Here is a 27,038-nt window from a genome sequence, read left to right on the forward strand (position 1 = left end):
AATCAGAAAATACTTTGAGATAAACAAAAATGAAGACACAACATAAGACAGTGGAAGAACAAACTAAACCGAAAGCAAGCAGAAGGAAGGAAATAGTAATATTAGACCAGAAGTTAATAAAATAGAGAACCAAAAAACAAAGAAAAATCAATGGAACCAAAAGCTAGCTCTTTGAAAAGAGCAACAAAATTGACAAACCTTTAGCTAGACTAAGAAAAAAGAGAGAAAATTCAAATTACTAGAATCAGAAAAAAAGGGGGGACATGACTGCCAACGTTACAGAAATTTTAAAAGGGTTATTTATAAAGGAATACTATGAACAACTGTATACCAACAAATTAGATAAATGAAATGGACAAATTCCTAGAAAGACACAGCCTACTGAAACTGACTCAAGAAGAAATAGATAACCTGAATAGACCTATGACAAGTGAAGAGATTTAATTAGTAGTCAAAAAACTGCCAAAAAAGAAAAGCCCAGGCCCAGATGGCTTCTTCACCAAATCCTAACAAACCTTCAAAGAAGAATACCAACTCTTCACAAACTCTTCCAAAAACAGAAGAGGAAGGAACAAGTCCCAACTTATTTTATGAGGCCAGCATTTCAAATCAAGCATATAATCTGATACCAAAACCAGACAAAGACATCACAAGAAAATTACAGATATCTCTTAGGATTATGGATACAAAAATTTTCAACATAGAATGGCCATCATCAAAAAATCTAGAAACAATAAATGCTGGAGAGGGTGTGGAGAAAAGGGAACCCTCTTGCACTGCTGGTGGGAATGTGAATTGGTTCAGCCACTATGGAGAACAGTATGGAGGTTCCTTAAAAAACTACAAATAGAACTACCATATGACCCAGCAATCCCACTACTGGGCATATACCCTGAGAAAACCGAAATTCAAAAAGAGTCATGTACCAAAATGTTCATCGCAGCTCTATTTACAATAGCCCGGAGATGGAAACAACCTAAGTGCCCATCATCGGATAAATGGATAAAGAAGATGTGGCACATATATACAATGGAATATTACTCAGCCATAAAAAGAAACGAAATTGAGCTATTTGTAATGAGGTGGATAGACCTAGAGTCTGTCATACACAGTGAAGTAAGTCAGAAAGAAAAAGACAAATACAGTATGCTAACACATATATATGGAATTTAAGAAAAAAAAATGTCATGAAGAACCTAGGGGTAAGGCAGGAATAAAGACACAGACCTCCTAAAGAACGGACTTGAGGTTATGGGGAGGGGGAAGGGTGAGCTGTGACAGGGTGAGAGAGAGTCATGGACATATACACACTAACAAACGTAGTAAGGTAGATAGCTAGTGGGAAGCAGCCGCGGCACAGGGATATTGGCTCGGTGCTTTGTGACAGCCTGGAGGGGTGGGATAGGGAGGGTGGGAGGGAGGGAGACGCAAGAGGGAAGAGATATGGGAACATATGTATATGTATAACAGATTCACTTTGTTATAAAGCAGAAACTAACACACCATTGTAAAGTAATTATACCCCAATAAAGATGTTAAAAAAAATATCATGAAATATTAAAATAAAATCTGTACATGAAATGCCAAAAAAAAAAAAAATTTTTCAACAAAATACTACCATATTGAATCTAGCAACATATAAAAAGAAGTACACAACATGACCAAGTAGGGTTTGTCCCAGAGATTCAAATTAATATCTGAAAATCAGTTAATGTAATACATTGTATCAATACAATAAAAAACAAAAAAATCTCAATGCAGAAAAAGCATTTAACAAAATCCAACATCCTTTCACAATAAAAACATTCAACAGGGGCTTCCCTGGTGGCGCAGTGGTTGAGAGTCCGCCTGCCGATGCAGGGGATGCGGGTTCGTGCCCCGGTCCGGGAGGATCCCACATGCTGTGGAGTGGCTGGGCTGTGAGCCATGGCCGCTGAGCCTGCGCGTCCAGAGCCTGTGCTCCGCAACGGGAGAGGCCACAATGGTGAGAGGCCCACGCACCGCAGAAAAAAAAAAAAACATTCAACAAACTAGGAATGGAAGGGAACCTCCTGAACTTGATAAGGGACATCTAATGAAAACCCACAACTAACATAGTACTTAATGGTGAAAGACTGAAAGTTTTCTTTCTAAGATCAGGAATAAAACAAGGATGTCCACTCTCACCACATCTATTCAACACTGTACTGGAGGTCTAGCCAGAGCAATGAGGCAAGAAAAAGAAAAAAGGCATACACATTGTAAAGTAAGAAGTAAAACCATCTCCATCTGCAGATTACATGATCTTATAGATAGGAAAAACCCTAAGGAATCCACAAAAAATCTATTAGAACCAATAAATGAGTTCAGCAATGTTGAAGGATATACAATCAATACGAAAAAATCAACTGTATTTCAATACAACTGAACAATCCAAGAATGGAATTAAGCCATCTATATCTTCCTTTTTTTTTTTTGGCAGCACCGTGTGGCTTCCGGGATCTCAGTTCCCCGACCAGGGATTGAACTCGGGCCACGGCAGTCAAAGCACAGAATCCCAACCACTAGACCACCAGGGAACTTAAGCCATCTATATCAATAATAACATTACACATGAATGGATTTAAACAATCCAATTAAAAAGCAAAAATTATCAGACCGCATAAAAAAACATGATCCAACTATATGCTGTCTATAGGAAACATACTTTATTTGTGTCACTGAAAGACACAAATAGATTGAAATTAAAAGGATGGAAAATGATATATCAACAGCCACAGGAAAGCTGGAGTAACTATACTAGTAATAGATGAAACAGACTTTAAAACAGTGACATACATATATATACAGAGTCAAACTTCTGATGGAAATCTCCCGTTTTATTTAAACGGAACCATTTTATTTAAATGGAATCTAATTATTTTGCAATATAAGATAGATTTAAGAATGTATACATATGGAGGAAAATAGGTCTAAATTAATCAAGTCTCCTAATTCTCCCTCTTTTAGTTCCACATACCATAAAACCAAATCCTCTTTTCCCTTCTTCAAATTGCAATTAATTGAGTTCTTATGAATTATTTTCTAAAATTTTCAACATTTTTTTCTGCCAAGCAATTAAGCTCTAATTTCTTAGATTCTATAGGGTAGGCAGTTTATGAGATTTTATGATGATCTGGAGATGCCTTTAATCTGATATTAATACTATGTCACACGTGGAAACAACCTAAATGTCGTCCATCAACAGATGAATGGATAAAGAAGATGTGGTACATATACACAATGGAATACTACTCAGCCATAAAAAGAATGAAATAATGCCATTTGCAGCAACATGGATGGACCTAGAGATTATCATACTAAGTGAAGTAAGTCAGAAAGAGAAAGACAAATACCATGATATCACTTATATGTGGAATCTAAAGTATGGCACAAATGAACTTAACTACGACACAGAAACAGACTCACAGACACAGAGAACAGATTTGTGGTTGCCAAGGGGGAGGGTGGGGGAGGATGGACTGGGAGTTTGGGATTAGCACATGCAAATTATTATATACAGAATGGATAAACAACAAGGTCCTACTATATAGCACAGGGAACTATATATATTCAATATCCTGTGATTAAACCAAAATGAAAAAGAATGTATATATCCGTGTAGCTGAATCACTTTGCTATATAGTAGAAATTAACACAACATTGCAAATCAACTATACTTTAATAAAATAAAATAAAATTTTCTTAAAAATTAAAAAAAAATACTACGTCACTGAAAAGTACAGAAATTCTGTTCAGGATACTAAAAAGATTTCTTATCAGCTTCATTTGCAAGAAAGCTAGTCATTTACATAGGACTTACTCTCTCAGGTCTGCTCTCTCGGCCAGGTGGTTTCAAAATATCATCCACATTCTTAGATTCAGGTTTCTTCTCAACCCGCGGAGCTGGAGGTGGCTGGTGGCTTAGTGAAGGAGCTGGCAGGGGCATTCGCTCCTCTGGGTAAGTTCTTCGTTCTCCTAGGATTCCAGCAGTTGAACAAATTACTATTTATACAGTAATTATTTAAAATTTTAACTCTCTCCACTCCTCCTAAGGTAATATAACTTATGGTGATTCGGGGGCTACTTTTAGCCTTAATTAGAGATAGTTTAAAATAATGTAAATCTATTGAAATCAAGAAAATGAAAAGATTTAGGTATGATTTCAGGCAAAAAGAATGTTCTGAAAAATACTGAATTCATCCTTGTTTGTATTAAACTTAGGAAAAAAGTTAACAGAACACAGAAGAATAACATGTACTCCTGAATAGTCCTGAGTGTGATTTATAGTCCGTCTGTATGTAACTTCTGCTTTACAATATTGAGAACAAGTCATCAGCTTAGGAAAGCTTGTTTGTATAAGTAGGTGTGAATTTCTAGTTTAAGTGTAATTTATAACAGTGAAAAACTAAAAGCAACCTAAATGTCCAAAAATAAGAGTCATATATCTCATCCACTTGATGGACTATCATAGAGCTATTAATATGATAGGTTTATGTATGGAAAAATGTATATAGTACACAATATCAATGGGAACAAGCACAACAAAGAAACTGTATTTATACTTTGATTACAACTTCATTAATAGGTGTGTGAAGAGAGAATGACAGGAAATATACAAAATTACAATAGTTGTAGTATGGTAGGTGGTGGGATTATAAGCGATTTTGTTTCTAGCTTCAAAAATTTCTTTAAAAATGTAAAAAAAGCAATTTACATTTTATTTCATCAATTACATGGCTATTTTTGGTGATAACATTGTCACCTCTGAGAAATCTGTGAGTGCATTTTACTCTGAAAGTTTAAATCCATAACTACAATGGAAAGCATCTCATGTTGCTTTCAGTTCTCAGCATCTTTATAGTTAACAAGGCACTAATCTACCTCCAAACATGGACGGTCCTTCATAGGCTGGTCGGTCAGACTTCCGATCATAGGATGGCCTATCAAATCCCCCTCTTCTGGATGAGGAATGGTCTTTTTTGTCTCGATATGACTGAGTCCTAGAAGGTTTAACAGGAAGTGCTTTGGTAAATGAAAAACATATGGAGGTCTCTTATAATGCAACACCATTATCTGCCCAATTTTTTGTATGGGTACTTATTATACATAGTCAATACTTATATTTTCATTTTGCTTTCCCATTTAGATCTGCCGTGCATACACACATCCACAGAACTCACAAATTGCAAAAATAAATTGTTTGCCTGTTAATTAAGCAATGACTACAACTTTGTCAACAATACTCTTTCCTTTCCTTTCTGGCTATCTCCAGCTCCCATTTAACTCTCTGGAATTCAAGCTCACAAAACTCAACCACCTAGTTTCCTGAAAACTGGTACTCTTCCCTCTCCAGATTACACACACATGCATGAGAAAAATACATCATTTACTAAAGTTCCTTTAACTACACTGACATTTGCTGAACTTAAGTATATGGTAATTTGCACACCTGGCAAAGATATTTCTCATAGCATAGCATACCTATCATCTCGAGGTCGGCGTTCTCTGTCAAATCGATCCCGGTCATAGTCAATAACACCACGATCCCGGTCTCGATCTCTATGTGTCTCCCGATCCCTTTTGAAATCTCGATGATCTGCCATGACATTACTTTGACGATCAAAATAAGGCTCACGATCTCTGTCTCTATCATAACGATCTCGTTGGCCTACATGCTCTATAAAAACAATATAAAATAAGAACTATATCCCTTTTTTCTGAAATAAAAGCAGAAATGTACAAATCTAAATTTAGAACTAGCATAAACTGTTGCCCTAAATTCAACTTATAAATAAATCTTTTAGCTATATTAAAGGGAGGCCCACATTCTAAGAGGCCTTCTGTGAGCTGGCCCCTGCCTAACCCTAGTTCCCTCTCTGATCTCACCTCCTACTACCTTCCCCATCTCTTTGTGATGCAACCACACTTTCCATTTCCTGAGACCTACCACCTGCTGTTCCCTCTGACTGGGACCTTCAGTTTGCAGATGCTTCATGGCTGACTCCTTGTCATTCAGCTCTCAGCTTCACTGTCATAGGGGCCTCCTCTGACCACTCTGTCTAAATTAACCACCTTCACTATCCATCACATCAAATGTTTCATTGTCTTTATAATACATTCAAAGGTCTGAAACGATCTTGTTCATTTATTCTTTTTGTTTGTTTTCCCATTAGAATGTAATTTCACAAGCACAGAAACTTTTTTCTCTTGTTGAATTCCCAGTGTCTAGAACAGGGATTAGCAAACTTTTTCTGTAAAGGGACAGACGGTAAATGTTTTATAGGACATACAGTCTTTGTCGCAACTACCCCAGCTCTGGTTTGTTAGCATAAAAGCAGCTGTAAACAATAGCTAATGGGAGTGTGTCTATGTTCCATTAAAACTTTATTTCTGGGAATTCCCTGGTGGCACAGTGGTTAAGAATCTCCCCACCAATGCAGGGGACACGGGTTCGAGCCCTGGTCTGGGATGATCCCACATGCCGCACAGCAACTAAGCCTGTGCACCACAACTACTGAGCCTGTGCTCTAGAGCTCATGAGCTACAACTACTGAGCCTGCGTGCCACAGCTACTGAAGCCCGTGTGACTAGAGCCTGTGCTCCGCAACAAGAGAAGCCAATGCAGTAAGAAGCCCGCGCACCACAACGAAGAGTAGCCCCTGCTTGCCACAACTAGAGAAAGCCCACACACAGCAATGAAGACCCAATGCAGCCAGAAATAAATAAATAAATTTAAAAAAAAAAAAGGAGGCCCAGATAACCTTACCAAAAGGGAAATCATATGATAATTGGGTCCTAAAAGGTTTAAAAATACTGATCTCTCTGGGACTCCTACCTGTTTCAAAAGTTGATCTTTCAGGTAGTGGATCTGGACGCAGAGTTATTCTTTCTCCATAGGGTATCTGCTCAACTTTATTAGTGGATATGTCTGGTAAACAAAATCAGGGATAAAAACACTGTAAGAGTGAAGCTTAAGGAAGCCAAAGCTGAAGCTAACAATTCCTTTAGAATCCCAAATACAAATTTGCCACTTTCACTCACCTCGGCCATGGCCATAATCGACAGTCTGCTGCACTGGTGGTGGTTTGGACATTGGTGGCATACCCATAGGCACCGGGCCAGGAGGAGGGATGGAAGGGTGAACAGGTGGGGGTGGTAACACTGGAGCAGATGGAATCGTTGCAGCTTCAGGTTTAAATTCCGAATTCAGTCCTTGTTCATCATTTGTATCCCAGAGGCCATAGAAAGAATCTTCATCCCAGCGTTCTTGTTCCATAGCTGAAGTCTGTGGCTTTATCACTGGAGGAGGAGGTGGCGGCGGAGGAGGAGGGGGTGGCGGTGGCGGTATTGGGATAGGCGGCCTGGTCACAGGAACAGATGATCTTGCTGGTGGAGCAGAGGGTCTTACAATTGAACCTGGTGGTTTACCCATAGGAGGGGGTGGTCTATAGGATCCTGGAGGCTGGAGAACAGAGTAAATGGCTTAACGAATGAGCATACCATCATGTTTTCACATATCAGTAGAAATTAAAATCTGGTTCTCAATCCACAGAAGAAAAATTTGATATATTGAACTTACTCAAAATTCAAAACTTTTTGTACTTTAAAATACACCATTAGGGAGAAAATATGTGCATATCACCTATCTGATAATGGACTTGTATTCAGAATATAAAAATCTCTTATAAGACAAATAGTCAAAAAAATATGGGCAAAATATTTGCATATATTTTTCCGAAGAAGATATATGAATGGCCAATAAGCCCATGAAAATATACTCGACATCATTAGTCATGAGGGAAATGAAAATTAAAACCACAATGAGGTACCATTTCATATCCAGTAGAATGGCTATAATTGATAAAATAGACAATAACAAATGATGGCAAGGATGTAGAGAAACACAAAGACTCTTAGACTGCTAGTAAGAATGTAAAATTTCCACTTTGGGAAATGGTCTAACAATTTGTCAAAGAGTTAAACCTCAATTTACCAAATAATTCAGCAGTTCCATTCCTAGGTCTCTAACCAAGAAAAACATGCCCCCCCAAAGACCTGCACACAAATATTCGCAACAGCATTATTCGATAACCCAAGTGTCCATCAACTGGTGAATGGACAAACAAAATATGGTATAGCCATACAATAGATTGTTACTTGGCAATAAAAAGAAATGAAGTACTGATTCATGCTATAACATGGATGAACCTTGAAAATATTATGCTAAGTGAAAGAAGCCAGACACAAAAGACCACATATTGTATGATTCCACTTAAATTAAATGCCCAAAAAGGCAAATCTATAGGGACAGAAAGTAGATTAGCTGTTGCCTGGGACTTGGGTAGGAATGAGGATTAACTGCAAATTGGCACAAGGGATCTTACTGGGGTGATGAAAATGTTCTACAACTGGATTATGGTGATGGTTGGACAACTCAGTAAATTTACTAAAAATCACTGAATTACAAACTGAAAATGGGCAAATTAGATTATGTAAATTATACCTCAATTAGGTTGGTTTAAAAAAGGAAAAAAAAAAAATGCCCTCAACACTATCACCTCCTCTTCCCTGCAATGAACCTGCAATGAACCACCCTCTTTTTCTTCTCCTTCCAGAAAAATTAGGGTGCTAGCCAATTTGAAACAAGTATCCCAGGCCCACCTCAAACCTACTGAATTTCTGTGAGTGAGGTTCTGGCATTAGTTTAAAATAAACAAAACTTCTGTAATTCTGATGTTCACCACCTGGTTAAGAATCTCTGCTATAAACTATCTCCCCACTATGGTAACCTATCTCTTCCACAAAAATAGTGAATTTCCAGTGAGAGAAACAAACTCTAGCTAGCTCCCTCACTTCTACCTAATTGTCTGACTGACAATAGTAGTTTGTGGCAAGGCTGGTACCAACACACAACATCAGAACCGGGAAACAACAAAACAAAGAAACCAAATGGGACACTTAGTAATCTCTCTGACAGTCACCAAATGTCAACAGGAATGTATATTAAGGAAACAGTAGAATCTCTTGGCAGATAGGTTCTATTTACTTAATACTGAAACCCAATCGTTAAATTTTATTTTAATCTTTGCAATCAGAGATAATTTTAATCTCTGATTCGAACACTCTTTACCCATTTCTCTTAGTTCTATGTTTCTGGTTTGTTCTATTGACAGACAAATTGACAGCTGCTTTAGACCTTGGAAAGCCAACAATACACATTACTTATATATTTATTTATACACAGGCTGCGTGTTAAACTTTTTGAGTAACAAAATTACATTGTGGCTAATACGTAAGAAATATTATTTAACAAGAGGCCACTATAGGCTGGAGTTAAAGACAAATGACTATTAGGTAAATGATGTAAGGTAAACTGTAGGTTACGGCACTTTAAACTTTATTAAGGGAATGTCCATGCATGACAAAGCTACTGCATCTGGAGCACAGCTAATCAGACATGCTTTAAATGTCATAAGAATTCTGGACTGTGTCTACAAATAAAAAGTGTTTTCTTCATATTACATAGTGAAAGCAATATATACATTTGTGAAAAACAGAACACCTCCTACATTATTTACATGAGAAAGGATTAATATCTGTACCATACTAAAGATAACATAAATTAGTAAGAAAAACCTTAAGAGTCAAATAGATAAAATAGAATTTTTATAAGAAATGTAATTAACAATTATCAGAAAATATTCATGTTCACTAATTATCAAAACTACCAAACATTTTATTATTTTTTTTAATATTTATTTGGCCGCACCGGGTCTTAGTTGCGGCACGCAGGATCTTCGTTGCTGTGTGCGGGATCTTTAGTTGCAGCATGAGGGATCTAGTTCCCTAACCAAGGATCAAACCTGGGCCCCCTGCATTGGGAGTGCAGAGTCTTAACCACTGGACCATCAGGGAAGCCCCACTACCAAACATTTTAAAACATTTTATTAAAATATTATATCTTCCAAAAATATTAAGTAGCTGATGCTTGCAAGGCTATAGTATAGTTGTTATATAACTATTTTAGAGAGCTGTTGGCTATATTATAGGAATCATTAAAAATGTCCTTGTTCTTTAACTAAAGTATACCACTATAGGACTTTAAAAGTACTTTTAAGAAGTTATCTAAAACAAGAATTTGAAGCATAATGGGTAGTGGTTTGTAGAAAATAAAGAATGCAGATGTAAGCTTTTATCTATAGAATGGGTAAACAACAAGGTCCTACTATATAGCACAAAGAACTGCATTCAATATCCTGGGATAAACCACAATGGAAAAGAATATTAAAAATGTGTATATATGTATAACTGAATCACTTTGCTGTACAGCAGAAATTAACACAACATTGTAAACCAACTATACTTCAATAAAAAATATTAAAACTAAAAAAAAATAAGAATTTGATACAAAGACATTTATTAACATTGTATTAATAAAAGATTAGAAACAAAGGTTTAACTTTGTTAAATGGAATAGTTTTAATAAATTGTGCATCAAAAATATAAAGCTTGTAGCAATATGTTAAAATGTTTATGATTGATTTATCAAGTGAATAAAGCAGAAATGTGGATCTATAATCTACAGCTTCTACTATTTGCTAAGAGAGTCAAAGATAAAAGATGTAGTTCCTATCCTTATGAAGGACAGGCAAGATAAGAGAGAAGGCAAGACAAGACAGAAGGCAAGACAGACAAGAAGACAGACAATCCAAATACAGTATGATAAGGGTTCTGACAGAGGCCCATAAGATGTTACAGGCGTACATGCAAGGGCAATTGTCTTACACAAGTGGAAGAGAAGATACAGAGATGAGTTCTAAAAAATAAACAATTAACTAGTTGGAGGAGAGGATAGGAAGAGAAAAAAAAAGAAACTCTAGGTTTAGAGAACAACATGCATATGCAAAGGCATGAAGTAAGAGCCAGTCACACTCATAGAATTGTCAGAAGCTCCATGTGGAGGGAAAGTAAAGAGAGGGAGTAGCAAGTAATGGTAAGCAGAGCTTGGGCCAGCTCAGGAAGAACATAAAAGGCCAGGCAAAAGAATCTAGATTTTATCCTGAAATGAACACAAGAATACTGAAGTGTTCTAAAGCCAAGGTACAACATGGTGAGATTTATGTTTTAAAATGTCCATTTTGGAGACTTCCCTGGTGGTGCAGTGGTTAAAAATCCACCTGCCAATGCAGGGGACGTGGGTTCAACCCCTGGTCTGGGAAGATCCCACATGCCACGGAGCAACTAAGTCCATGAGCCACAACTACTGAGCCTGTGCCCTAGGGCCCATGTGCCCTAGGACCCGACGCCACAGCTACTGAGCCCACATGTCACAACAACTGAAGCCCACGTACCGCAACTACTGAGCCCACGTGCTGCAACTACTGAAGCCTGCATGACTACAGCCTGTGTTCCGCAACAGGAGAAGCCACCACAGTGAGAAGCCCGTGCACCGCAACGAAGAGTAGCCCCCACTCGCCACAACTAGAAAAAGCCCGTGCACAGCAACGAAGACCCAATGCAGGCAAAAAAAAAAAAAAAAAAAAAGACAAAGACATAAAATGTCTGTTTTGGCCAGCAGTCACATCAGTGCTGCCTAAAGTAGAGTGTAGGGTAGTCCTAACTACAAAGTGGCATGAGAGAACTTTTGGGGGCAGTGGAAATTTTTTTTATCTTTTGGTATACATTTGTCGAAACTCAAACTGTGGGCTTAAAACATATGTAAATTATAACTCAAAATTTGATTCAAAAAATATTTTAAAAATAATCACTCTGGAAGCAGAATGAAGAATGGATCAGAGGCGAATGAGATGGAGAGAGATGAATTAGGATGTTTCTGAAATAATCTAGGCAAGAACTGACAAAGGCTAGAACTGAGGTTGTAGGGAAGTGGAGGATAGAATACTTGAACAATATTAAAAAGATAGTAAAATTAATCAACAGAATGACTGAACACAGAAGGTTAGAACAGAGAAAAGAGTTAGGGCTGGCTTCAGGTTTCAAGTTCAGGTGACTAGGTGATAATGAGGAGAAAGAACAAGTTTTCATGGAGGATGGTAATGAGCTCCATTTTAAATATGTTGAGTTTGGTAGGAAACACACCCAGAGAGAAACCCTGTAGGCAGATGGATGCATACACAGGCCAAGAGATATGATTTGGGGAGTCAACATCATGGTGGTTGCTGACATCAACAATTACATCCGAGTGTTGTGTGTTAGATTAGGATGGAAGGGAATATTGAGAAATGAAGAGTTAATCTGATGAAATGGTTCAGCAGTGTTTTTTTCTCTCTCTCACTTATATTTGCATGATAACGTTTTTAAAGCCCATCACTGGCTTAAAGGTAAAACGACAACAGCAACAACAAGGGGAGAGCTTAATCACACAAGTCTTTAACGTAGCTTCACTGCCTGAACTGGGGCATGATGTTCAACCCCTTCCCTAGCTAAAGGCTAGTAGCCTGAAGAGGCAGGGAGACTACGAAGCTCACATGAGCAGGGCTCACAGGGAGTCCCTACACTGTCCAAATGGAAAACAGGACTATTTGAACAAAAAGGATTACCAGGAAAATTCTACAATTTTGTGAACACAAAGCCATATATATAGTTCAGGTGTACTTGGTGTACTTATCAAACCCTGGGGGAAAAAGCATTTCTGTCACACTTTTGACCATACTCATAATATTTTCAAAGGTCCATTACCATTAGCTTTTTACTTTTCCAAAATTTACATTTTTTATAGAGGAAATTTATACTTATTGTAATACAAAAAAAAAAAATCAAATGACATAGAAACATACAAAGTAAGAACCATTTCATTTTCTGGGCACATATTTTCCCATACCGGATACATTCCAGGTCTTGAAGATGTATTCTGCAATCTCGAATCCTGGGGTGGTAGATGGTCAGGCATCTGTGGCTCAGATCCATAGTCTTTCATCTTTTGAAGCTGTTCTTTCTGTTCTCTGTAAACAAATAAAATTGCCATTGTACATAAGGCATGTGTTCTCCATTCCTAAATAACTATAATTAATATTGAAGAACAAAAAAGGAAACTAAAACCTTTTTTCAAACCCTCTACAGTGCCCATAAAACATCTCCAGGGTAATACTCTCTTGCCTTTATGAGCTAACTGATCAGTCATCTACGACCTATAAAATAATGATAAATTATTGAACATCTTCAAGGACCGATTCTAGAACCTGCATCTTTAGTCTATTTTAATATCTCACCTACTTGTCATGTTTTTCTTTCATCCAACAAAAATCTCTCTTGCTATTTTTTTTTGTTCAATAGTCTTTAGATAAGAGGTTGCAAAATGGTGGCCATGGGCCAAATATCAATGTATTTGGATATATATGAATATATAAAAAGGTTTTTTGAAATTTAGCTTCCATATTAGTTTTAAAATCTGAGCTAGCTGCCATTACTTACAAAGCAAAATAATATATTTTTCCATATAAATTCAAATTTTAAAGAGATCTGCAGACACTGGGCCTACATTCCCACATGCCAACAATCAGCTCAGTGGAGTAGTGGCTGCCCGCTTTAGATGAAGCAGTTTGCCACAGTCCTCACCAAACCCAGCAGAGTTACACTGGCCCGCTTTCACTCGTTTTAGTTACCTGTCTGGTTCTTGTGGGCATTTTAGTTTACAGCCCCTGCTGCATACAGTGAGAACAGTTGTCAGTCTAAACCTTTAAAAACAACACTTCATACTCCTAAAGAGTAATTATGTTAACTCTTCCAGTTTTTCTTTAAATCACTGGTCAAATTCCCTTCACTTTTCCTTACAATGCCCACAGTAAACACATACAACATCTACCACAACCTCTTCAGACCTTTTCCAATTTTCTCCCTACCATTTTGTAAAGTGTAATGACCCAAATGGACACAAAGTAAGGGTCAAGTATAAAAAAAGATTATTTTCTGCCTCATGAAAATCATACTATGACTTTCCCAATACAACGTGACTGACTTGTATTCAACTATGACCACTCTTACCCATCACTTCATATATTTTGTTTTATTATGTGGCCTAGAAAGAGCTTTAAAAAAAGGATGATGAGGCACCTTGTATCCAGCACTTCTATACAAAGCAATAACGGGTGAAAAGGAGATTTCAAAAAGGAAAGGAAAGAAACCTTGGCAGCTTAGTAACACCAATCAGCTTGGTGTTCTCCATAAACAACATAGATTTTAGAGACTGGGTTCAAATTCTAGGTTTACCAATTCCGGTAGCCAAGTGGTACTCTCTGAGCCTTAGTGTCTTTGGTGAAGTGGGAATACTACTGCGTATCTTTGCAGGCCTTTGAGATAGGGATTTGAGATAGGAGGATTGAGATAATACATGCTAAATTATCAGCACAGTGCCAGCACACAGTAGGTGTTAAATTAAAGGTGTCCATAATTTAAAAGTGAACAGAGAATAGCTAAATGTTCTATAGCATACTTTCCACATTTACTGCTTTCTTCAGGAGTAATCTGGAAAAGTCAAATCTCTTAAGAGTGTATCTTCTATAGACCACAGAAATCTGTTTTGTTTCCTGAGGCACCTGATCTTTCATCTTTACTTACAGGTATTTTTCCTCATTATACTTTTTTAGTCATAAAGCTTCAGTTATAATTTCAATCAGCATAATCCACAAATGTAGACCAGAATTGAAAAATGAAAAAAAACCAATACATTGGAATATATCAAAAACTAACCATTAAAAAACAAACAAACAAACAACTAACCATTAATTTATTTTCACAAAACACTGCTAATTCCTAAGAAATTACTCAAAAAGTAATTTCGCATTGCAATCTGTCAGTGACTCCTAAATTCTCATCTCAGGATATAGTTGGTATAAGGATTACATGAATTAATACATACAAAGCACTTAGTACAGTTCCTGGTACATAGTAAGTGTGCAATAAATGTTAGCTTTTATTATTACTGCCACTAATGGGAAGCATTATGTAGATACCTATAGATAGTTGGGTGATTGTAAATCAAGAAATCCAAATTCTATTCTCCATCTCACAAAGAAAATAATTGATTATGTAGAAACAAGTAACATCCTCAAGTAGAGATACCTGCTTCTAGTTATAATGAAAGATAAAACATTCCAAAAAGAAAGAATCAATAGTTAGATAAATCTGAGGCTGCTTCCAGGTAAACCATTCTTAGCTTCAACAGAGAAAAATATAAATCCTTCCAGCACTTTCCAAAGTTATACCAAAGATTAGTGAATATGAAGTCTATCAGATCTAATACCAAAGAGCAAACTGCCTCAGGGGAAAAAGGGGATTTTACGTATGAGCTCTGTGAAATCCAGAGCACTGGAAAGTTGAAGTTTGAACTTGAAACAATCACAGGCATGGCACGTCGGCAACATAGCTACAAAAGCCAAGAATGGCTATCAAATTTTCATATTTCAGGACATAAGTTTATAATTAATACAGTTCCTAAATATCCATCCTACCCTAAAACAGCACTCAGTGACTAGAAATTAAAATTAAAATCATGTGGTAATAAGAACTTGGAAAAAAATGATTCCATTCAAATATAACACATCATTTTAAAAAGAGCAATCTGAATGCGGTTTTGACTAAAAGAAATGATCTTAAGTAGTTAACTTACCGAAGCATTTTCAGTTCTTGTGCAGCTTTCAAAATGATTTCATGCTGCCTCTGACTGAGAACCATTACCCCTCCAAGGCCTTGGTCAGAGTCTAAGTTTGCATCCGACCCCATCATTTCAGAAGAATGATGTGAGGAGGGCATATGTTCCGCCATGGGGGAATGTCTATCCACATCAGATGGGTACCATCTGTCTGACAATCGTTCTCTTTCCCAGTCCATTCTGTCAGGAATATAATCTCGCTTTTCCCGCCACGTATCTCCTCTTTCTGGGTACTCTCGGATCCTCAACTCACCCCTATCACGGAAATCTCGATCATACCCATGGTCTCGATTTCTTTCTTCTCTCCATCTATCATCCCGATATCTATCCACAGGTGGAAGAGGTGGGAGGGGTGGTAAAGGTGGAAGAGATGGAATATCTCGTTCACGGAACTGTGATTCTTGTTCATCCAGTGGTCTCCCATAATCTCTGTCCCACTCATTATCCAAATTTCTATCATACATATCCATAGGTCTTCCAATCCGATCCACATCCCTGTCCAAGTCCCTGTCCATCTCCCTGTTGTAGTCCTCATCCATATCCTGATCTCTCTCCCAATCATCCCACCAAGGGCCTCGTCTATCTCCATCGTGAGATCGAGATGGTGCCGGAAACCTGTCCTCTCTGTTATAGGAATCTAGTGTATCATCTTGATAGTCATGTTCACATTCTCTCCAGTATCTCTCTCTATCCCAATCATCAAGTCTTTCTCGTTCCACTGGAGCATTTCTACCATCTAATGGGAACTCTTCATGCCCTCTCTCTTCTCCATGGTTCCACGTTGCCCTAGGAGGCTCATCTCGGTGATACGAATACATTTTTTCCCCACCATCTCCTGGTTCTGGTCTAAATGGACCTCTGTCACGACCAAACTCTGGTCTTCCCAGACCCCTTTCCCGACTGCCAGGCCCTCGAGGTGGTCCCGTCTCCCTGCTCCCGGCTCTTCGGGGTGGTACTCTCTCTCTACTCCCAGGTCTTCGAGGGGGTCCTCTCTCCTGACTGCCAGCCCTCCGAGGTGGTCCCCTTTCTCGGCTGCCAGCTCTACCCCTCTCCTGGCTGCCTTGCAGACCACCTGGCATTTTCTCCCGACTGCTTCCTGGCCTCACCAACCCTCTGTCCCGGCTGCCTTCTCCTCTACTCATCTTCTCTCGACTGTCTTCTCTTCTACCCATCATTTTATCACGAAAGTCTTCTTGCTTGACCAGCCCTGGGCCACGGCTGATTGGCTGGCCTCGACCTCTATTTACTAGTCCTTTATCCCGTGTGTCTTCCATTCTGCTTTGCCCAGGACCTCTGTAAGATGAGCTGCTGCCTCGATTGCCTTCTAACCTATTATCTCTGTTATCTGGCCGAGGCAGCCCTTTATCTTGGTTGTTTTCTGAATGGGGAAGACCAATACCCAAAGGTTTAAAATCATTATCGGCAGTTAGTGATGATGATGTTGCTACTGCTGTTCCTCCCTCCATCCCCCCTGTTTTTGAGGGAAAAGTAGATTGAGAAGGTACAGGTTTATTTGCAAGGGGTACAGGCTGAGTAACAGCTTGGGCTTTGTCCATTTGAGTCTCCATACTTTGAGAATTCTGGTCCCAATTAGAAGGCTCTATGGGCCCTTCCGAGACTTCGCTTTTAGGTGGCTCTTGTTGAGAGTCGCTTAGATTCTCATTTGACTGAGCCGCCTTGGCATCCTTTACATCTGCAGCAATGGAAAATGCAGCTGATTGCATTTTAAAATTCTTCTGCTGGTTACTACTGGTGTCTGCTAATGGTTCTTTGTTTCCTGGTTCTGCTTGTGACTTAGGTTGCTGCTGATGTTGCTGTCCAAAAGCTGGTTTGGGGCCTTTCCACTGTGGTCCACTCTGTCGAGGACTGAGGGATGTATTGGGGGTAATATAGAACTGAGATGCTGGCCCCCGGGGAATCATTCCCCATTTGCTTTTAGCGCCCTCTGTTGGGTGACCTTCATATCTGGGTCTTGGCCCATCGGGGCGATTTCCTTCAAAACGAGGCCCTTTGGGTCTCGGTCCTTCACACCTTGACCCTAAATCCTCAAATCTTCGAGGACCATCAAATCTACAAGTAAAACAAAAGATATTACTCAAGACAGTAAAGCAGAAAAAAAAAATTCTCCATGTAAAAATATTTAAGGCACTCTTGCCTTAGTATCTGTTTACAAAAATGACTCTTAGTCATTAAACAAACCCTGAGATATCTATATCTTAGAACCAGTATGTTAAGGTGGCAGAGCTCAGAAGGTCTCAGGACAAATCTCCTGCAGCAAGTCACTGATATACTGAATTGTTCAAAAGCAATTATAAATATTGTGCCTTAGTAGACAGAAAAGGCCACTCATTTCAAACAGAAAAAAAAGTCCCGTAGAATTCTGAAAGTACTTTTAGAGTTAAATTATAACTAAAAACTAAATATGAAACAATTAACAAGATAATATAGGATGATTACAGATATTGTTGGAGCTAACATTATCATCTTGACTAATTGACAAAAAGTTGAAAAAACAGCAGCCAGCTATGTCTTAAGAGCATGCCCTGACATTTAAAAATCCGGACAGAGATATTTTTGCTATGGACCCACTTGCATATTTGGTAAATATTTAGTGTATATCCTCTGTCAGGCACTATGCTACATCCAAGGGATACATGAATAAAATGTCCTCTTTACCCTCAAAGGGTTTACAATGGAAAAGAAAGAATCTAAGTGTAAATAACTGCCAAAAGGTACAATGACTAAAGTCTATCTGCATATAGTAAGGGCAACAGAGGAGAGAATGGTTAGTTCTACCAGGGTGAAGGTGGTGCTCTCCAATAAAGGCTTTATATCATAGAAGATGCTTAAGTTAACTCTTGAAAAACAAATTCTCAGAGATCAGGTTAACAGAGAGTATTGGAGATGATGGCAGTGGGTGGCAAGGACATCTCAGGCTAAGGAAGCATTATGAGGAAAGGCAGAGAAACACATACCAGCATAGCATGTTTGGCAAACAGTTTAGCATGGCTGAAAGAAAGAGGAAACAAAATCTAGGACACCTAGGAAAGGAGAAGGAGTGGAAAAGCAGCACACTAAGAGATAAGGTAAAGAGGCAGGCAAGGGTCAATCTCCAGAAGACCTCGTATACCTCGGTGGCATGGACTACTGGTACACCTCCAATATTCATTCCCCGTTTTTCTACAGTAATTGAGCCTCTCCATTATTAGCTAGACATAAGGATAGCCAGACTAAAAACTCCTTTTCCCAAACTCTCTTGCAGCTGGAACGTTTAGCCATGTTCTGGCCAATGAGCTGAGAGTGAAAATGATTCACACATCCTTCCAGGTTGTAAACTTAAAGGGAAAAACACATCCTTCTCTTCACCATTTTCTTTTTCATGCTGGCTCTGACATGGTGGTGAGGCATCCTGAACCACGTAGATAAGGCCAACATACTAAGAGATGGTAAAGTAACAAATCAGAAGGAACCTGGATTCTTAACACTGTAGAGCCACCATATAAGTCCCGAGAGAATAAACTTCTAACTTGTTAAAGCCATGTGACTTTGGATCTCTGTTACAACAGGTGAATTAATTCAGCTGGGTAAGGAGTTGGAAATTACCTTAAGCACGTAGAGCCACTAAATATGACATGATTTTTAAAAGATTTCTCTAGCAGAAAAGTACTAAATGGATAAGTGGGAAAAGCTAATTGTAGATTGTCTCTACAATTTGAGTAAGTGAAGGTGAAGTCTGTTCTAAGGCAGTGATTGATATGAGGATGTAAAGGAGGAGATAAAAGACAGATGTGAAGGAAAGTAAAGCTGATAAATTTTCTAACAGGTGGGATTAAAATAATGGAAAAGGAAGAATTTAGGATGGTTCCAAGGTTTTTGGCTTCGGTGATGGTGATGCCTTTCATGCCTCTAATGAGAAATAGAAGGGTTTTTCTTTCATTTGTTAGGGAAATAAATGAGAGTAATAAATTCGGTTTCAGCAAAATATTAACTTCCCATCCCTGTGACATCAGTCTTTGGTGATCTAGAAGTCTTAGTTTCAAAGGGAGAATGCTTCTATCAGGGGACACAACAATGATTCTATTAAACTCCAGTTCAGACTGCCATCTGGCCACTTTGGGTTCTGAATCAACAAGCAAAAAAGGGAGTTACTGTACTGGCTGGGGGGGATTAATCCCGTCGTTCAAGGGAAAATTGGGTTATTTCTACACAGTGAGGGTGAGGAGTATGTCTGGAATGGAGGAGATCCTCTAGGACACCCCTTAGTACTTCCATGTCCTGTGATTAAAGTCAACAGAAAACTAAAATAACTCAATTCAGGCAGGGTTGAGAATAGCTCAGACCTTTCAAAAATGAAGGTTTGGGTCACTCCACCAGACAAGGAACCAAGACCAGCTGCGGTGCTCACTGAGACTAAAGGGAATATGGATTAAGTAGAGGAAGAAGGCAAGTTATAAAAACCAACTGTAATTACATGACCAGTTGCTGAAATATGGGCTGTGATAGTTATGAATATTTCTTCCTTAACGTTTGATATTAAATGTTTAAATATATATTTATTAGTCAAATATTTTTGATTGATTTTTCTTCCTTATCATCTAACATAAGATGTATTAGTACTAGATAGCTTTATATCTCAGAATTTAAGTTACAGAATATCAAAGAGGGGATGTAAACCAGCTAGGGAGAATGACGATTTCCCCAAAGACAAAAAAGGGGCTTTATAATCTTTTCTGGGAAAAGGGTTAGAAAATTTCTGGTTGACCAGGGATAAATGTTTCATGTTAGACACAAAAATCTCCCCTGTGACCCACCCTAATAAGAAACATAGAAGAAAGAAAGAAACACGGCTGGAAAATGTACTTCAGCCCAGCCAAGTTGACACTATATAGTCATCGCAAGAAATTAAAAAATACATAAACTCATGCCATGGAGCGACTAGGCCCGTGCGCCACAACTACTGAGCCTGCGCTCTAGAGCCCAAGATCCACAACTACTGAAGCCTGCGTGCCTAGAGCCGGTGCTCCGCAACAAGAGAAGCCACCACAATAAGAAGCCTGCGCACTGCAACGAAGAGTAGCCCCCGCTCGCGACAACTAGAGAAAGTCCACACGCAGCAACAAAGACCCAATGCAGAAATAAATAAATAACATTTTAAAAAAATAAATAAATAAAAATACATAAACTCACTATAAACAGAGAGAAGGGGCTACCAGTAGATGAGGATTTTGTTTTTAAATTCTGGAAGACAAAGAACAAACATGGGTGGTAACATATGGAACAGGAAGAAGCCGCAGTTTAGAGTGCTGGTAGCAGAGAAGGCTACAATCAAAATGGGGCTGGCCTGCCCACAGAAACCCAGAGAGGATCAGGATTCTCAGAATCCAGGGATGCTGGGGAAAGACAAGTAAGACTTGGGGCTAAAATTATGTAAATTAAAATCTATATTCAGAACCACTGATCAGCCTTTCTCTGATCTTGAATGTCTCTAAATGCCTGAATTTGAGGGTCCCGCAGCGTTAGCAGTTTTTTGCCCTATCACTTAAAGCGAAGTCTGACAATTGGTTAGCCCCCCACATATACACAGAGGTTCCAATCAGCTTCAGTGTCTCCCACTCTTAAACATAAATGGACAACCAGAGATCACAATATATTTGAGAAATGTCTCCAAAATGAAAAGAAGAGTGGGAGCCCCATCGGCAATGATTTTTTGATTCTGACGTCAAAAGCAAAGCAACAGGGACTTCCCTGGTGGTGTAGTGGTTAAGAATCTGCCTGCCAATGCAGGGAACACGGGTTTGAGCCCTGGTCTGGGAAGATCCCACATGCCGTGGAGCAACTAAGCCCACGCGTCACAACTACTGAGCCTGCAAGCCGTAACTACTGAGCCCGTGTGCCACAACTACTGAAGCCCAAGCACCTAGAGCCCGTGCTATGCAACAAGCCACCACAATGAGAAGCCCGCGCAACTCAACGAACAGTAGCCCCCGGTCGCCACAACTAGAGAAAAGCTTGAGTGCAGTAGTGAAGACCCAATGCAGCCAAAAATAAATAAAAGCTTTTAAAAAAGCTTACTTAAAAAAAAAAGCAAAACAACAAAAGCAAAAATAAAGTGGGACTACATCAAACTAAAAAGCTTCTGCACAGCAAAGCAAACCATCAATAAGATGAAAAGGCAGCCTACTGAATGGGAGAAAATATTTGCAAATCATGTATCTGATAAGGGGCTAATTCCAAAATATATAAAGAACTCATACAACTCAACAGCAAAAAAAGAAACAATATGATTTTAAAATGAGCAAAAGATCATAGATACTTTTCCAACAGACAAATGACATTTTTCCAAAGAAGATACAGAGATGTCTTTCCAAAGAAGACATCATGAAAAGATGCCCTACATCACTAATCATCAGGGAAATGCAAATCAAAACCACAATGAGATAGTACTTTACATTTGTTAGAAAGGCTATTATCAAAAAGACTAGAAATAACAAGTGTTGGCAAGGATACAGAGAAAAGGGAACCCTGTGTACCACTGGTGGGAATGTAAACTGGTGAAGCCCACTATGGAAAACAGTATGAAGGCTCTTCAAAATATTAAACATAGAACTATCATATGACCCAACAATTCCACTTCTGGGTATTTATTGGAAGAAAATGAAAAAACTAACTCAAAAAGATATATGCACCTCCCCCGCACCCCGTGTTCACTGCATTATTTACAATAGCCGAGGTATGGAAACAATCTATGTTGTTGATGGATGAATGGATAACGAAGATGTGGTATATACATTCAATGGAATATTATTCAGCCACAAAAAAGAATGAAATCTTTTCGTTTGCAACAATATAATTGGACCTGCAGAGCGTTATGCTAAGTGAAATAAGTCAGAGGAAGACATACTATATGATCTTATATTTGGAATCTTAAAAAAATTTTAATTAATTAAAAAACCAAGCTCATAGATATGGAGAACAGACTGATGGTTGCCAGAGGCAGGGTGTGGAGGTGGGAAAAATGGGTAAACTTTTTGTTTTCTTTTGTTTTTTAGTTTACATAAATTATAATAAAAATATATTCAACCTCAAATTATATATCCAAATTACTAATCAAGTGTGAGGTTAGATTAAAATATTTTCAGGCATGCAAGGGCTCAGGAAACTCCAACCCACAATTTCTTAGTTGAGCATGCACTCCAGGAAAAGGAGGCACTAAACCACAAACTGGAAGCCATGAGATTCAGTAAACAGTGAATCCAATCTAGAAGGAGAGTCAAGGGAAATGCTGGAGTAACAGCCATATGACAGATCTTGAAAGCAGCAAACCAGCCAACCAGCCCAGGCAAAAGCAAGAGAATGCATGAATCTGGGGGAGAGATCTCAAGAGAAAAAGAGATGTTGCTTTTGAGTCTGGAGTTGGAGGATTATTTTAAAGATGTTGCAAGAAGAGGGACTTACCTGGTGGTCCAGGGGTTAAGCCCGCGTGCCACAACTACGGAGCCCACGCATCACAACTAGAGAGCCCGCATGCCACAGCTAGAGAGAAGTCTGTGTGCCACAACTAGAGAAGCCTGTGTGCCACAACTAAGAGCCCATGCACTGCAACAAAAATATCCCATGTGCCACAACTAAGACCCAATGCAGCTGAATAAATAAATAAAATATTTTTTAAAAAAAGATGTTGCAAGAAGAAAGGCAACTGGAAATTCTAAAAAAGTTATTATGCTAAAGGAAATGTAATCACAGTACACTGCTTACCTCTATGAACATTATTTACTGAATGAAATAAATATATTGGGCAGATGGAGTTAGAGAACAGTATAAGAACTAAACCTTTATCTATCAGAATAGGAAGTAAACATGTAGTATCTAATGTGTAAGTATATATGTATAAGTCAAGAAAGTAGCAACACATTATTTAGTGATATGAAGGTAACTACCAAAAGAAACAGCTAAAGAATTAAAAGATGTCATTAGGAAATATGTCTAGGGTGGTTTGGGGCAGTGGGTGGTTGTTTCTCTTGATTTTTAAAAAACCAAGTGTGTGTATCACTTTGATAAAAATGTAAAATGTATTTCTTTAAAAGACACACAGAGAGTGTTAGCCCTAACCAGGAAAAGGGCTTCTTCTGAGAGTACAAGAAAGATCAGGATGGCAACTTAAGTAATAGTAAGGCCGGGAAGTGAGTTTCATTGGGCCTTGAAAGCCTTGATTATCTCTGTGAAGCAGGAAGCTAAATGAAAGATACAAAGAGAAATAATAATGTTTGCTAAGACAGAGAAAGCAGCACTAGCACAGATGGTCTATGCAAAATAGTGAAGGCTTGACACAGCTATTGTTGGACAAAGAGGAAAGGAGCTGACCAGGTGCTTGTCAAAACCATGTCACAGGGAACTCCCGGTTAGGACTCCGAGCTTCCACTTCGATCCCTGTTCAGGGAACTAAGATCCCACAAGCTGCGTGATGCAGCCCCCCCAGAAAAAGGTACGTTGCAATGCTAAAGATAAAGACCACATATTTATGAAGGAAAACAAGTATGCCATTTCAGGTTTTGTGATGATTTGGTTCCTTTTCTCGAAGTTACATTTATTAATTCAAAGTGTCTGAAATAACACCTTAGGTCATTAAAGATATGTAAAGTCATCTGTTTTGTACCGAATTCAGCAATTATTAGTTCATATAAGTGATAAGAGAAGACTATATATAATACACAAGTCAGTATAAGAACACTTTTCAACATGTTAGCTAGTGTTATAATCAAATTCTGAATATGAATGAACTGCTTTTTAACTAAACTGTGAATGCCTTGAGAACTTTGCGCATTAACTAAGACATTCTGGCGTAAGCAACATTTATTGAACACCTACTAATTGTCGTGTACTGTGTTAGTGCTGGAAATAAACTGATACCTAACCTCAAGGAGTTCACAGTCCATAAGAAGAATGAAACAAGTAAATCAACAGTTAGAACAGAATTTGATAAATATGGGGCATGTTGGTCTTGCTCACTTAAGTATCCCCAATGTCTGACTCACTGAAAGATCTCGACACATAATTACAGAAGTGTCATCCCCAGGGCAGGAAAAGTAGGAATTGATAAAGCAAAAAATGACAGAAAGGGGATTCCAAACAAGGAAAAGAGCATAGGCAAAGGCCAGAGGAAAGGATAAAGGAAGCAGAAGGCACTAAAAGGTGTAAAGATATAGAAGAAGTGAACATGGCGGAAAAGTTGTAAAACGTAATGAACTCACTTCTGTAAGCCTCATGCCTGCATATATAATATGCAGTGTTTATGAAAAGGTAGGGTGCTTTGCTTTTAGATTTAATTGTTGACCAGGAGCCAAGGGTCATCATTTTATTTTTATTTGGGGAGTCAGAATATGTTAAACCAATTGAAATATACTTTCAACACTACATATAAATGGAAATTAGTTATCAATACTGCACTTCAAATTTTTCAAAGTTCAAGGATGTTAAAAATGTCAGACTATCAAAACCTTTTTGATTTATAAAAGTAAAGAGCTTTTAGGCCTTTGGAATAAATATATTAAGAGATACTCATATTAAACATATGTACGAAAATAAGCCATCTTTACATCAACACAATGAACTACTATGACCTTTTTAACATATAAATACGTACTGGAAATAAAGTACAAACGTAGTATACATCCACTAAATACAATCACACAAAAACACATGCATTGTACATTGGTTAGATGAAAAGAAAAAAAGACAAACATCTGGTGTTTAAATATTTTGAAATTTTTTGCTTGTACAGTTAGGTATTTCATAAACTTCTAAAAAATAAAACCCCTAAAACTAGGTATGAAACCATTAGAACTAGGTATAAAAATTTCAAAACTTGATACAAAAAATATACTCCAAATTGGGTACAAAAACTTAAGAGGGATGCAGAAATACAAATACCCTTAAACAAGATAATGTCTGATTATCACAATATATAAACACATTCACATCAGCAGACCACGGTAATTACAAGATTTTAAATTCTGGAATCAAATTCCTGCCCTTTTAGTTTTCATGTGAAATAATGCCATTTTCTAATATGTATAACCAAGATCCTAAAATCAAAACTCCAAAGAGAAATAATCACTATAAACAGGAAAAGCCATGGCAAATGGAAGCATTAAGAAAAATTATGGTGTTCATAGTCCCTTGTTAAACCTAGTAAGACAGCTACAGAATGGAAGAGGTCACAATTCCAATCCTAAAACTAATCAAAAATAGGTATAACTGATCAGAAGCCTTGATATCATTAAAATGTCAGTTCTTCCTCAACATGGTCAATAGAGTCTATGCAATGTTCAGCAAAATTCCAGCGTATTTTTGAAAACTGACAAGCTGCTTCTAAGCATTATATGGGAAACAGAAAGGACCAAGAATGGTCAAGACAATCTAGATCAGGGGGTCAGCAAACTATGGCCCAGGGCCAAACCCAGTTAAGACTGATTTTTAAAATATTTTTATAGGTTAAAAAAAGAAAGAAAAAAAGGAAGAAAGAAAAATATTTGACAGAGACCAAACATGGCCCACAAAGCCTAAAAATATTTACAATTCAGCCTTCACAGAAAATCCCTGATCTAGAAACACAAAATTGGAGGACTTACACTAAGAGATATCAAGATTTATTATGAAGCTACAGTAATTAAAACTATTTGACGGGCTTCCCTGGTGGCGCAGTGGTTGAGAATCTGCCTGCTAATGCAGGGGACACGGGTTCGAGCCCTGGTCTGGGAGGATCCCACATGCCGCGGAGCAACTAGGCCCATGAGCCACAACTACTGAGCCTGTGCATCTGGAGCCTGTGCTCCGCAACAAGAGAGGCCCGCGCACCAAGATGAAGAATGGCCCCTACTTGCCACAACTAGAGAAAGCCCTCGCACAGAAACGAAGACCCAACACAGCAAAAATAAATAAAATTAATTAATTAAAAAAAAAGAAAAAAAAACTATTTGACACTGGTGCAAGGATAGACAAATAAACCAAAGTAATAGAATCCACAGACAAATCCACATATATAGTCACTTGAGTTATGATGGAGACACTGTAAAGTAGTAAGAAAAGGATGACTTTTTCAATAAATGGTACTGGGGTCAACTTGACAGCCATATGGAAAAAAATGAACTTTACCCTACCTCATACTATACATTAACAAAAAAATCAATTCTATATGGATTGTTGATTTTAAAATAGAAAGGTAAAACAATAAAAGAAAACAAATACAATAATGTATTTATGGGCTTGGAGTAAGCAAAGACTTCTTAAACAGGACATGAAAAGGCACTAACCATAAAGAAAAGATCAATAAATTAGACTACTAAATTAAAAA

At 38.1% G+C, this 27,038-nt stretch overlaps 1 protein-coding gene across 4 annotated transcripts in view; it reads right to left on the reverse strand.

Moving 5' to 3' along the window:
* Window positions 1–27,038, reverse strand: part of YLPM1 (YLP motif containing 1) — a 67,600-nt gene that overhangs the window by 18,658 nt on the left and 21,904 nt on the right. For 3 of the 4 annotated variants that reach the window (XR_009538420.1, XM_060137275.1, XM_060137381.1), the window contains exons 5-11: window positions 15,647–17,758; window positions 12,863–12,983; window positions 7,063–7,483; window positions 6,857–6,949; window positions 5,503–5,698; window positions 4,903–5,021; window positions 3,842–3,996 (exon numbers count right to left, since the gene is read on the reverse strand). Coding sequence is in view for 3 of the 4 variants with exons in the window: in XM_060137275.1 (XP_059993258.1) it covers window positions 3,842–3,996; window positions 4,903–5,021; window positions 5,503–5,698; window positions 6,857–6,949; window positions 7,063–7,483; window positions 12,863–12,983; window positions 15,647–17,758 (3,217 nt within the window). In the remaining variant the exon portion in view is untranslated. The remainder of the gene's footprint in view (window positions 1–3,841; window positions 3,997–4,902; window positions 5,022–5,502; window positions 5,699–6,856; window positions 6,950–7,062; window positions 7,484–12,862; window positions 12,984–15,646; window positions 17,759–27,038) is intronic. The other variant, XM_060137317.1, reaches the window with a different exon arrangement.

The sequence above is a fragment of the Lagenorhynchus albirostris genome, chromosome 1, assembly GCF_949774975.1.
Source record: "Lagenorhynchus albirostris chromosome 1, mLagAlb1.1, whole genome shotgun sequence".
Taxonomy (NCBI): domain Eukaryota; kingdom Metazoa; phylum Chordata; class Mammalia; order Artiodactyla; family Delphinidae; genus Lagenorhynchus; species Lagenorhynchus albirostris.